General features: G+C 44.2%; 1 protein-coding gene across 2 annotated transcripts in view; it reads right to left on the reverse strand.

Annotated features, from left to right (window-relative positions):
- The window catches only part of LOC121921946 (E3 ubiquitin-protein ligase TRIM7-like), a 25,888-nt gene that overhangs the window by 6,011 nt on the left and 5,714 nt on the right, over positions 1-14,163 (reverse strand). The window contains exons 2-5 of one of the 2 annotated variants that reach the window (XM_042450714.1): positions 13,449-13,544; positions 12,934-13,164; positions 10,033-10,055; positions 6,827-6,942 (exon numbers count right to left, since the gene is read on the reverse strand). In XM_042450714.1, the coding sequence (XP_042306648.1) occupies positions 6,827-6,942; positions 10,033-10,055; positions 12,934-13,164; positions 13,449-13,544 (466 nt within the window). The remainder of the gene's footprint in view (positions 1-6,826; positions 6,943-10,032; positions 10,056-12,933; positions 13,165-13,448; positions 13,545-14,163) is intronic. The other variant, XM_042450713.1, reaches the window with a different exon arrangement.

The raw sequence follows: 14,163 nt of genomic DNA on the forward strand, positions 1-14,163 counted from the left end.
CCGCCCCACCGAGTTGCATTTAGAGAGGAAATCTCTCTCAAACATAATAGCATATGCCAAATGTCAAAAGACTGTGTGTCACCCTGTGTGGTGTGTGGTGTTGTATGCGTGTGTTCTCTTTGCGCGGGGGGGGGTAGGTTCCAGCCACAAGGAGAGCAGAAATAAGTAAGGATCCCGTATTTCAAGAGGATAAAGCTGCGACCTTATTTCTGCTGGAGTTTTTGGAGCTGGGTCTCCAGCCTTATGGAGACCGTGTCAGGTGTGCTTTATGCCCACCAACAAGGGAGGGCGCGACTGAGCGGTCCTCTCCTTTGACGCAAATTGATGGCTGGAGGAATTCAAGATCCAGGTCTGCTGTGTCGCATGTAATAGGCACCAGGCCCCCTTACAGCTTACAAGGTCACCGGCTCACCTTGAGCTCACTCTCAGGGATCAGACAAGATCATCAGAGGGATCAGTACGTATGACATTTGCCCACTCCACAATGTCCCAGATCCCTTCCTTGGGAGTATAAGAAGAGCATGGAGTCCTTTCTTTCACAGAATTTCATGGCACTTACCACAGCCCCATCCTCCTCCACTTCTCTACTCACATCCCAAAAGCCTGCCTCCTCTCTGTGGAATTTCCTCTTGGCCCAGCCACATAAGTGAATTGCATTAAATCTCTATGGATTAATCAGGAAGCTTTTGAGGTCTGCTCTCCAAATGCACAGTTCGATGATCCTCGAGAAGATGAGATGAGGATGTTTTGCTGTCTCTGGTCCCAGAGTCACCTTTGCTGTTTTGGGGATGGAAGCAAGAGAAACACGGAAAGTGACATCAATGGAGAGATTCGGCTTCCAATCTAAATCTATCAACGTGACAGGTAAAGCCTTCCCACGATCTCTAGCGCGTACACGTTCTGCCTTCAAGCCTAGGATCTCGGTCTCCTTGTTTTATTGTGTTGTGAAAGTCCAGACTTTCAGGCCAGCATCCATCAATTTGTCCGGTCAACGAAGACTACAGCCAAAGATGCAGCGAATGCGGAAATCAAACCCCTCAGCAACAGGCCACTAACCGGACAAACTCACAACAAAAAACCCCACAATTAACCCTACACTATACTACTCTTGTGTAACACTCTCAACTCGTCCTCTAAGGGAATCACATGCCTCAATATCCCACCCAACTCCACTATTATGTCCTGCATTTCAAGTTTACTGGCTGCAGGACGATTGTTGCCTCGAGGCGTACTCAAAGTCCACCAAACCTCTGCAAGCTTATTTTACAATTCTTTAGACCGTTTGCTCAAACTGGTCAAGATCCCTGACATACTGATATTCCAGATTAGAATTTATGGACACCTTCCCCCCGCCCCCCATATGGGACACGGGAGGACCCTTAGATGACCAAGAAAAAAACAGATTTACTGAACAAGCAAAGTGTCCTCCAAGTCCATTCCCCAGCCCCAGCCATCCCCCATTCAGTGCTGAGGGATTAACTGTTCAGGTGAAATGTCTTCCAGTGAGCAAAAACGACCCTCGCCTCAGCACCTTCATGGGACGCTTGGAAGGAAGGGGCCCTTTGCGGACACTGCTATGCGGTAAAACATCCGTTTTTCTCAGTCCAGCGTGATCCCGACGGTCCCCTTTCCCATCCCCATACGGGGGAAACATGTGTGCATGTCACTTCACCGGGTGTGGCACACCATGGCACCACCTCCTTGCCTGCCATCCGATGCTCCTCATGCCACCAGGAAGCCACATATGTCACACCCCATGCAGGGACACAAAAGGACGCTGTTTTGCTGCTCCTTTCTGCACCCTGGAAGGCGATCAGCGCGGGTGACGGGCCACAGCCCTAATCCAGCTAAGGAACAGAGGCGCTGCGAGCCTCTAGTCTCTGTGTCAGTTGTAAATAACTTGACTGGTGAGACGAAAATAAACCACCTCAATACAAATCTGTCTCGCCTTTTCTTTAAACCCCCTGGGTGCTTGTCTTTTTCTATTGGCTATGCCGGGCAGAGGTCGGATACTTTTAACCGACTGGAACTATTACAGGGCATGAGCTTGCAGATAACCAGCCGCTATTCCCCAAATTCCCCCCGGGACCGAATGATACACCTTCTGAACCAGCAGAACACTCAAGGCATGCTCAGTTTCTGTGCCATTTCACATTTAAAAAATACACCTCCTTTACCTTTTTCTTGCTGCAGTCCAGATTCCAGAGTAGTGTTATAGAGCGAGAGAGAAAGGAACGGAACGCGCACTAGATGCTGATTCTAAGACAACCAGCAGGAAACATTACAGTATAGCTGAGATCCTAAGAGATGTAATCTAACTTTTCTCATGAGGTATGCCTATTTGTGCTATGCCATTATGTAACGGAGACATTGCACAACCGATGTGCATTGTTGCATTGATGCATAATGTACAATGTGCATACACAATCAATCAGTGCACAATGTGCCATGTGTGGTCTTCATAGCACTATGCCAGTGGAAACGTTTGATGCATAGATAAAAGGGGGCTGTAAAATAACTAAATGGAAGGGGACAATCTTACCTTTTTCACACTGGAAGGAGAGAAAGGAGGAGAAGGAAGCCAAATCTGTCTGTATCATTGATAGGTCTGTCTGAATGCATCAGTAGATAAGACTGCTATATGATAATGCCAGCCACTTCTCAGATCAAGATGAAGACAGTTTGCTGTCCTCAATTCATTTGCAGAAGTAAAGGAGACAAATACAAGTACTACAGTTACCATTGGACTAACATCTAGGCCCAACTGTGAGATACCCCAGCCACAAATTTTGTTCAGATTAATCATTTTGACTGATCTGATTTTGTCACCATCAAATGGAGGAAAAACAGGAATGAAAGGGGCAATGTATCATGTGAGGGACACCATAATATTTCCACCAATGAAAGCTGCCTTGAAAGGTCAAGTTCCCCATCCCCCTGGATTAGTCATTCATAGACACACAACTTGTTTGGAATATGTGCTTAACAGGGTTACCAGGTGAGAGAAAGTACAGGGCTTCTATCCCTTCAATGGTTGTGTAGAAAAGGGAATTTCACCAGGGCTTGTTTGTTGCCTGATCCACTGGCAGCCCTCCTGTTCAGTCATTCTCTTCTGTTAATAATACAGGGCCCTGAAGCACCAGCAGGTACAAATCAATGATCAGACCTGAGGCAGCAGTGTTGATGGCCTTATTCCCTCCTGCCTCACCTGAGGTCGGGAATGAAGTGGGGGCGGCTATCCGAGTTGCGCTGGGGAATGGGAGATATGGTTGGAATGGAGTGAACACATGTTACAAAAGAAGGCGGGATCGCTGTTTGGAACTATCCCTCCTTCAGTTCCCTCTGTTTCCTGGAATGGATTGGAGAGCTTACCAACCATTCCACAGACCCTCACCCTGCTCCTCTGCAATGCCAGGTCGGTTAAAAGCAAGACCCATATCATCTATGATATTCTCCTTGGTGAGGATGCTGACCTGGCTTGCTTTACAGAGACCTGGCTGGGAGAGGATAGCGCCGTTATGTGAGCGCAGTCCCTCCCAGCCGGGTACTCTGTTAGTGAGCAGGTGAGGGGAAGTGGGCGGGGGAGAGTGGCTCTAGTTTATAAGAACAATCTGATCTTGGCTAGGATACCTGTTCGGATACACACAGCCCACTTCGAGTGTATATACCTTAACCTGAGGACCAGGGATATCTAGGGATTCTGCTAGTCTACCGACCACCCCGTTGTCTAGCAGACTCCCTAACCGAGCTGACACAGCTGGTCTCGGAGCTGCTGTTGGAGTCCCCCAGACTTTTAGTTCTGGGAGACTTCAACATTCCCCTCGAGACCAACTTAACAGGTGCGGCTTGGGAGTTCATGGAAACCATGACTAACATGGGCCTATCCCAATTGGTTGTCGGGTCCACACACTGTGCAGGTCATACACTCGATGCGGTCTTTAGTACCGAACAGGAATATCCATGGGCGGAGGTTAAAAAAACCACCGCCTAGTCATGGACGGATCATTTCCTCGTCAGGGTGGAATTAAGAGCCTCTATCCGCCCCTCCGGGGGTGGTGGACCCATTAGAATGGTCCACCCTCGGAGGCTAATGGAACCAATTGGATTCCAAAAAGCCTTGGAGGGTTTAACGATTGGAAATGCCGGTGACCCTGTCGAAGCTCTGGTTAACAATTGAAACACCGACTTTACCAGGGCTATCAACATGATCGCTCCCAAGTGTCCTTGCCAACCTACTTCAGATCGCAAACCATGGTATACATCAGAGCTCAGGCAAATGAAGCGGGTTGGACAACAACTAGAGCGCATTTGGCGAAAGACTCGACTCTTGTCTGACAAGACTTGCCATAGGAACTTTCTTTGGTCCTATCAGGAGGCAATACGTGCAGCGCAGAGACGTTTCTCCTCTGCACGTATTGCGTCTGCAGAGTCCCATCCAGCAGAGCTGTTCAAGGTAGTGAGGGAACTGACACAGGTACCCCCTGCACAGAACCCTTTACTTAACCCAACAACAGCCTGCTGTGATGCATTTAACAACTTCTTTGCAGACAAAATCTCTCAGATAAGAGCCGACTTAGACACCAGTATTGTAACAGAAACAACGGATGAGGTGTCCATCAACTCCGTTAATGAGATTATCCTGGATCAACTTCAGTCTGTGAGTATCGATGATGTGGACAAGCTCCTTGGTAGAGTGAGAAAAAGAACTTGCCCGCGCAACCCTTGCCCATCATGGCTGGCTGTCCAAGGGGGGATGCAGTAAGACAGTTTCTTATGAACATCATCAATGCATCCTTTAGGGAAGGTTATATTTCATCTTATTTAAAGGAAGCAGCTGTTAGGCCGCTTCTGAAAAAACCTTCCCTGGACCCCCTGGATATGAACAATTATAGGCCAGTCTCTTTGTTGCCATTCTTGAGCAAGGTAATCGAGAGGGCGGTTACTCTTCAACTCCAAGCTGTCTTGGATGAAACCAATTATCTAGACCCATTTCAAACTGGCTTCAGGACAGGCTTTGGGGTTGAGACTGCCATGGTTGCCTTGACCAACGATCTGCGTTTGAGCATCGACAGGGGCAGTGTGACCCTGTTGGTGCTTTTAGACCTCTCAGCGGCTTTTGACACAATAGATTATGGCATCCTCTTGGATGGCCTGAGGGGATTGGGAATTGGAGGCACTGCATTGCAGTGGTTCCATTCCTTTCTCTCGGGCAGATCCCAGAGGGTGATGCTTGGGGACAGTTGCTCCAGTAAAAGAGAGCTCACCTGTGGAGTCCCACAGGGTGCTATCCTGTCCCTGATGTTGTTCAACATTTATATGAAGCTGCTGGGTGAGATCATTTGGAGTCATGGAGCTGGGTGTTATCAGTATGCTGATGACACCCAAATCTATTTCTCCATGTCTCGTTCGTCGGTCTCGAATTCTGATGGCATCCTCTCAGTGAATGTCTTCGGGCAGTAATGGGCTGGATGAGGAAAAACAGATTGAGATTGAATCCAGACAAAACGGAGGTGCTCACAGAAGCGGCCCCGAAACCAGGAACCGGGTTGCAACGTCTGGTCCTAGACGGGGTCACACTCTCCATCAAGGACTGTGTTCGCAGTCTGGGGGTGCTCCTTGATTCGCCGCTCCTGATGTCAAATCAGGTAAATGTGACAGTCAAGAGCACTTGTTATCAGCTTCGGCGCCCTTTCCTGGAAGTAAAGGATCTTGAGACTGTTGTTCACGCGCTGGTAACCTCACGTCTAGATTTCTGTAATGCGCTCTACATGGGGCTACCCTCGTACATGGTCCGGAAACTGCAACTAGTACAGAATATGGCAGCCAGAGTAATTTCCGGAACATCTAGGAGAGACCATATTACTCCAGTTCTAAAGTCCCTCCACTGGCTGCCTATTAGTTTCCGGGCCCAGTACAAGGTGTTGGTTATCACCTTTAAAGCCCTAAATGGCTTGGGTCCAAACTATCTTTGGGACCGCCTTCTCCCCTACAATCCTCCCCGCGCACTTGGCTCCTCTGGGAGAGGCCTACTTCAGCCACAAAAATCTAGGCTCTCGGCTACCTCCCAGAGGGCATTTTCTATCATCGCCCCCAGACTGTGGTACGGCCTGCCAGATGAGATCCGTCTGCTTACATCCTTAGACAGCTTTAAAAAGGCTGTTAAGATGGATCTTTTCTGGCAGGCCTTTCCAGAATAGCCAATCTGGCCTCAGGAAACGCCCATAAAGAGATACTGCTGCTCCCGTTGATCACTGTTGTATTGATGATTGTTCTGTTGTTCTGTTGTATTGTTTTGTTGTTTGACCCTTCAGTCAGTTTTAACCTGTATGGTTTTAATTCTTTGTTAGATTTAATATCTTTTTCAGGGGGGAAGGGTACCAGGGATTTGATATGTTGTGTATTTTTAACTTGTCAGCCGCCCCAATTGTTCTCAGAGGGGTGGGATACAAATAAATATTATTATTATTATTATTATTATTGAATGTGGACTAATGCCGTGTTACTCAGTGGTGGTCCACAAACTGGTGCCAGTCCATGAACCATTGCTTACCACTTCCCAGCAAGTTTCCAGAATAGAAAGAACAGTAATAGAAATCAATGGGCACAAATATAGCACTGGTCCTGGGCACATTTGAATAAGAATATTGCTAACCCCTACATCAGATAGTCTAAGAAGCCCTGATGTAATGCCCCAATTAGACTAAGGTAATGTGCTGTTTCACTCTCCATCAGCTCTCCTAATTTGCCAAATGTCTTGGAGTCTTTCTTTACCCTTTCAGATCAATGTAACATTTAATTTCAGGTCGTTGCAGACATTCTCTGTTACCTCTGAATTTCTTCATGACACCCTCCAGAAAGGAACTGATATCACAGAAGTCCCAGATCTTCCATTTCAGAGCAGGAGGAAAAGCCACAGGATTCTCAAACATCTTCTTCTCATGCCTGGAGGAGAAAGGGAGGGTGTCATAGAATCATAGAGTTGCCAAATCATAAGAGCCCAACTCCCTGCTCAGGGCAGAATCTTCAGCTAAAAAATCTCATAGAAAAAGACCCCACCACCTCTCTCTCCATCTTTCAAGTGCAATATATTGTTATTTTCCATCAAGTCAACTTCAGCTTATGGTGATCCTATGAATGAAAGACCTCCAAGATCCCTGGTTATCAACTACCCTGCTCAGGTCTTGCAAACTCAGACTGGATGGCCCTTGTGGTCTCTTCCAACTCTATGATTCTAGAGTCACAGCTTTCTTGATTGAATCAATCCACCTGCAATGCAGACTCTGTGTTTTCCTACTGCCACCTCCTTTACCAAGGTCTTTCCCAGTAAGTCACATTGACTCATGATATGTCCAAACTTTAACAGCCTCAGCTTAGTCATCTAAAGGGAATCATCTAAAGAGACATCTGAGAGAAGCAACCACAAATAGTTTTCTGTCAAGCCACATGTGTCATATCCTGGTGCAGGTTTTCAGCATCATGGATATTTATTATGGACAGCTGAGAGGAAAGGTTTTTTGTTTTTGTTTTTGGTGAGGTGGAGTAATGAGCAAAGGAAGCCCTAGGTTGCTGGAGTTCCTCAGTATCGTAGAGGGATCAGATATGCCTTCAGAGATGTAGAAGGCAGATAGAAATGAGAAGAATGCCCTGAGTGGTGGCTCTGTTTTGAATCCTGATCCATGTGCGACAGAGATAGTACATGGAGAGAGCCATTTTACTTTCTTTTTATAATCTTTGAATATATAAAGGGTATGATCTGTCAGAAGCAAAAAAGAGTAATTGGGAACATGAACAATAGATTTCATTTTCCTCTATTTAGCTATTAACCAGTTTGTTGGGGCAGGGTGCCTAAATCAGAAGAAGGTTCTGCTATGACTTTTTTTTTACAATGCAAATTGGCAATAATGAAATTAACTAATAGAGGAACACTATTCATGGAATAGACTAGGATCTCTAGACACAGAGAGACATTTTAAGACTAAAACAATATTAAACTGTCACTTTTAGGGCAGCAAAGCTGTGGTGACCTGAGGGCCCATCCCATGAGCCTCATGAATCCCCCCCAAATAAACAAATCTCCCCAGGGGGCAGACAGGGTCAACTGAGACTGTAGGAAGGTATCCAGCTTCACATGCCTTTTTCCTGAGGCTGCAGGAAGGAATTCCAATGTTGGAGGACAGAAAAAGGAGGCATCCTGTGGATATGATAGGAAAGGCTATGGATTCTCAGGGTATCAAACGCTCCCATGCTTCTGAATAGACTTTCCAAAGTGGGAGGAAGATGTAGCGTACAAGAATTGGAGCTGAGATTCTATTGTCCTCTCACTGGAAACCAGTGGTGGGAAGAACAGAAACAGAGAGAAAAGGAAACGAGAAGAAGCTATCCATTAAAGGTGATAAAGGGGCTTTGCCACTGGTCGGTGCAACAGCATCCACATGCTGCGATACTGACCCACTCCCTCAAAAGAAGCCACTCTAATCAGCTTCTTTTTAGGAGTGTCACAGGTGCGCTCATGTGCTATGATGATGCCCCTTCCGCGAAGCACCGTTCATCATGGTGCACCCCATGTAAACAGGGGTGTGCCAACATGGTGCACGGGCCCTGATAGTAGGGCTGGGCCCATGTGGGCACCCAGCCCTACCGACTACCGAGCCCTACGTTTGGGCCCAGGCCAGCGCAAAGCGCCCATCTGTATCAGCCCAAAGCGTCCACACAATATCTTCCCTGCTGGGCCCAGGAAAAGGTGGTTCTTCTGCCTTTGGTTCTTCTGTCTCTCACTCTTCCACAGGATCACTCTATGTCTGAGAGGAGACAGATGAAAAAATTGCAAAATGATAGCTTAAAGATTCTTGCAAATTGGTCTAAAGAAGCATGAGCTGTCGTGATACAGCTCTGAGGGTTTTGCTACTAGGTGTTGTTCCTCACCCACTCTTTCCATTCTTTCTTGGATCTTTGGAGTGTTTGTGTTTTTTAAAAAAATTCAGAATATAGTTTGGTATGAAGGGCAAAATGTTCTCTCTGAATTTTTAATTTTTAGAAGGAGTCATAGCCCCAAAGTGCTATTTCAATGGTGCACTACAGCACTAGAAGTAAAAAGGGAACACAGTCTTTCCAAATGTCTTGGAATTAAAGAGAACCCAATTTGACAGCAGGAATAAAATGTTGAGAGAGATAGTCCAGCACAACAAAAATGTCATTTTATTGTTTTTAAAAACTCTGAGAACTGCAACAACAAATGCCATAACCTTCTGACACTTTTGCCCCATCTGAAGCAACCTTACTATGCATTTTGTTATGACAAACTGGATACTTCAAAACTAAACCACAAATTGTTGGAAATGAATGTAAAACCTCTATATGATGTGGATTATTTTAATAATTAGCCATACTGGTTTTACATTGTTACAAACGGTTTAATTTCGAATAGTTCATAGTTCATTGATGAAAAACCTACAGGAACTTGAAATAATGAATATATAAAGCCAAATTATATTAGAGGCTTTGCAAGCACTTTTGGGATGCTTCCTTATTTCTTTGGTAATTATTGCAGTGAAAATATAAGGATTAAGTCAGAGAAGAACTTTCAGAAATGTTTCATAGGCTAGAAGGAATCCTCTAACAATTGGAAAAAGTGAATATTACAGCACCATGTGGTGTAATGGTTTGAGTGTTGGACTAGGAGTCACAAAGATCATGGTTTAAAAGCCTGCTCAGCCATGAAAACCCACTGGGTGACCTTGGGTAAGTCTCACTCTTCCAGCCTCAGAAGAAGGCGATGGCATCCCTTTCTGAACCAATCTTGCCAAGAAAGCTCAGTGATAGATTTGTCTTAGGGTCACTATAAATGGGAAATAAGTTGAAGGCACATAACAACAACAACAACAACAACAACAGTGACCCAAGAGGACCCATGTTTTGATTGGTCAGATTTTGGAGGTGATGGAGTCACTTTGGTTCTCTCTCCATGAGACTGGAATGGCGTGTTTCACTTACAAATCAGAGCTTTTGTGGGAGAGTTAGAAAAGATTAACTTACCCTTGTAAGAAGCTTCCAATATCCTGTAAACGAAAAAGAGAAAAAAAGAAACAACAGTAGAGGCATTTGCATGGAAACCTCTCTCATTGGTCTTAAGTAGCATTTCCAACTATATGAAATAATTGAAAGGAGCCTAGGACATGTCTACTTGAACTGTTTGCAGTGGTTCCCCCCTCCGCTTTGCATCGCCCTTTCCAGATGACACAGAGCCAAAGACCTGATTCAACAGCAGACTCTTCACAACAAATCTGGGTGAATCCTCACTTAACATGAATTTAAAAGGCTCACCTTCTGCTCCAGGTCTTCCTAGAAAATCCAGATTTTCCATGCCAATTCTAGGAGCTGTCTACACTGTGCTGCCCATTGCCCCTGCCTGCTTGGAAGAGAAATTGGTTGCTGCAAGTATTAATGCTTTATCTTTCAATATGTTTTTAGTTATCACTATAGTTTTAAAATTGTTAATTTTGAATCCTGCAACCTCTCCATATTCCTTTAAAACTTTCATTAATATTCCAATGCTTTCTGGTGGGTCATCGAGAGTGATTACTAAATCATCTGCATATAGCCATAATTTATAGGTCTGGTTTTTAATGTACACATTATCTCTGAGTCAATATTTCCAGTGATAATATAAATAATCGTGGAGATAAGGGACAGCCTTTCCTTGCACCTTCAAGTAGTTTTGCTAATGAAATCAAAAATGTCTTTCAGTTACTTTTGTATACAAAAAGGTAAAGGTAGTTCCTTGACATGAATGTCTCTAGTCATAACCGCCTGTAGGGGGCGTTGCTCATCTCAATTTCTAAGCTGAAGAGTCAGCGTTGTCCGAAGACTGCTCTGGTGGTCATGTGGCCAGCCTGACTGACCAAACGTTGCTACCTTCCCACTGAGAAATGGTACCTATCTACTTGCATTTGCATGCTTTTGAACCACTTGGCAGAAGCTGGGACTAGTAACAGGAGCTCTTTATACAGCACTCGGGCCTTGAACTGCCAACCTGCCAATCTTGCACTCAACAAAGTCAGTGTCTTAACCACTTGAGCCACCGCATAGACCTCTTCAAAATAGAAAAGAACACAAAATGCCTAGGAGCGGAGATTACAAAAACAAAAAAACCCAAACCCCTCTGAACTGTTTGGTAACAATTATACCAAAAGTGGAAAGAGATACAGCATGATCTCAAAAAATGGAGCCCTGATTATGCAAAATACTTTCTTGTTGTGCATTGCCAACATGAAGCGTTATATAAAAGAGAAACGATCAAGAGATTATATTGAGCAATAGATTAAAGGAAAATTGGTATAAAATGTTTCACATATGGCACCTGACACCAGCCAAACTAGCAATGATTTATAAAACCCAAAACAGGGAACAACTAACATTGGGACATTTAATCATACTTGGCAGTCCTGTGAAAAAGTTAAGATGTTCTGGGTCCAAATTAATAAATTAATGTCCAGAATTACATTTGTTAAATATGATAGACGGAAATATGAAAAGAAGTATGAAAGACTGGTTCTATACATGGTGAAAGAAGCCAGACTCACACAGAGAAATGAAAGGATTCAAGCTTTTATCTTTCTAAATAGATTAGAGTAATAGTTTTGAGAGGTTTTTTTTTTAAATTTTGTTTGTTCTGTAATTAATATTTGCCACCTTTTATTTTAAGTATAGCCTCCCCCGCCAGCCATCTCCCAGGACTGTTTCTCATTCTGCACTTTCTTAAATTCTTCCTGTTTCTGTATAAAGAAGCCGTGCACAACTTCAAATTGCAACCCTACGTCCATACAATCAAAGAGTTGGAAGAGACCACAAGGGCCATCCAGTCCAACCCACTGTCATGCAGGAACTCTCAATCAGAGCATTCCCGACAGATGGTTATCCAGCCTCTGCTTGAAGACCTCCAAGGACGGAGACCACTACACTCCGAGGGAGTGTGTTCCACTGTCAAACAGCCCTTACTGTCAGGAAGTTCCTCCTAATGTTGAGGTGGAATCTCTTTTCCTGGAGCTTGCATCCATTACTCCAGGTTCAGTTCTATGGAGCAGCAGAAAACAAACTTTCTCCTTCCTCAATATGACATCCCTTCAAATATTTAAACAGGGTTATCATATCACCTCTTAACCTTCTCTTCTCCAGGCTAAATATCCCCAGCTTCCAAAGTCATTCTCATAGGGCATGGTTTCCTGACCCTTCACCATTTTAGTTGCTCTCCTTTGTACATGCTCCAGTTTCTCAATGTCCTTTTCTAAAATTGTGGTGCCCAGAACCGGACACAATATTCCAGGTGGAGCCTGACCAGAGCAGAATAGAATGGGACTATTACTTCCAATGATCTAGACACTATACCTCTATTGATGCAGCTTAGAATCATATTGGCCTTGTTAGCTGCTGCATTGCACTGTTGACTCATGTTCAACTTATGGTCTACTTAGACTCCCCGAACCCTTTAACACGTAGTTTCATTCAGCCAGGTGTCCCTCATCCTATATCTGTGCATTTCATGTTTCTGCCCTAAGAGTAGTACTTTACATTTCTCCATGTTGAATTTCATTTTGTTAGCTATCCTGGTCATTTTGAACTTTGATCCTGTCCTCTGGGATATTGCCTACTCCTCCTAATTTATTCAACTCTAAGATTATATAAATCCAAGGAAGCATTAAATGTTTGAATGAAATCTCAATATTTTTGTATTTTCATGTTCAAAGGTACCATCATACCACGTTATTTCCTAAAAGTAATGTTTTGGGGAGTAAGACATTACATCCACATCCTGGACAAGATGGAAGCTGTGCTAACAGCAGTAGAACAGTATTGTTTGGGGGAAGTTTAAACTAGGGGCTCCCTGCCTCGAGTCAGACATGGTATCCTCTGCTCTGACCCTTCAGGACCAGGATTTACCTGGAGGAGTTCACTTGCCGGCTGCTGATGCCTCTCCTTCATCTCCCAGATGAGACCCTCAAGAGAGGAGAGTTCCTCTGAAAGGATGGCCAGATGTTCCTCCCTTTTGGCTGAAATCTCCTTCTCTGTCTCTTCCATCTGGGCCAGCAGAAGCTTCTCTTTTTCTTCTAGAAACTGGCGCATTCGTCTGAATGCAAGTACAGTCTTTTCCTTCTCTGTTTTTGTTTGCTTCTAAAATAAAGAAAAGGAGAAACAGGAGTGAAAGATAGGGAGAAACTGTCTTTGGAGTATCAGGAGGGAAATCTCCAGCATTCCCTTGGAAGAGACTTGTGTATCATCCCACAGAAAGTGTCAGTATTCATCAGTGAAAGAGCTTCATAAAGACTTGTAAGAGCCCACTGCTTCAAATGGTAGTTTTTTTTTAAAAAAAGATTTCTCCATTGTGTGTCTAGTTTATCCATTTATTCAATCAAGACTACAGTACTTTCCCACTTCTCAGCAGCAATGTCACTTACAATCAAACCTTGGCTTTCCTCTTCTGTCTTTGCTTTGAATGCCAAAATTTTCTCTCTCTCCTTCTCCAGAGTCTTCATCAAATTCAAAATTAGATCCTGAAAAGAAAAACAAAGTCCCTGTTCACTTCTTTTGTTCAGTGTTTCGAATGGTTTCAGATGAGACTTCTATCAGGCCATCACTACACCTCACCATCTGAATTTTATGGGAATTTTGGACAGTGGTGACCCATTTTTGCAGCCCTCTCCTCTTTTGTTAATGCTGTTTCCACAATTTTCTTTACCAAAGAAAACTCATAAAAATCCCCTCCAGACACCAAAAATGTCTCTGAAAGTCCCAGGTTTTGTTCCTGTACAAATCCATCTTACTTTGGAGATTCCCATGACATTTTCTTCATCCTAGAATTTTCATTTGAGTTTTTGGTTAATATGTTCTCTCTAGGAATCTCTAGGTCCTCGAGCACAACTCTGCCAGAAGTTGACCATAGAGTTGTGCTGGATAACCTAGAAGTTCCTAGAGAAAGCACGTCTCTAGGCATTTTTGCTCCTCCAGCATGATTTTTTCATCAACCTCTGGCAGATGTTGACCATAGAGTTGCTTAGAGGTTCCTAGAGAGGGGTTCTCTCAGGTAAAAAGAACGGTTTTTTATTAGTGTTTTTTCCACATTCACAGGGACCCTTCACCAATAACTCAAACGAATGTGGAGGGAACACTGTG

The sequence above is a fragment of the Sceloporus undulatus genome, chromosome 2, assembly GCF_019175285.1.
Source record: "Sceloporus undulatus isolate JIND9_A2432 ecotype Alabama chromosome 2, SceUnd_v1.1, whole genome shotgun sequence".
Classification (NCBI taxonomy): domain Eukaryota; kingdom Metazoa; phylum Chordata; class Lepidosauria; order Squamata; family Phrynosomatidae; genus Sceloporus; species Sceloporus undulatus.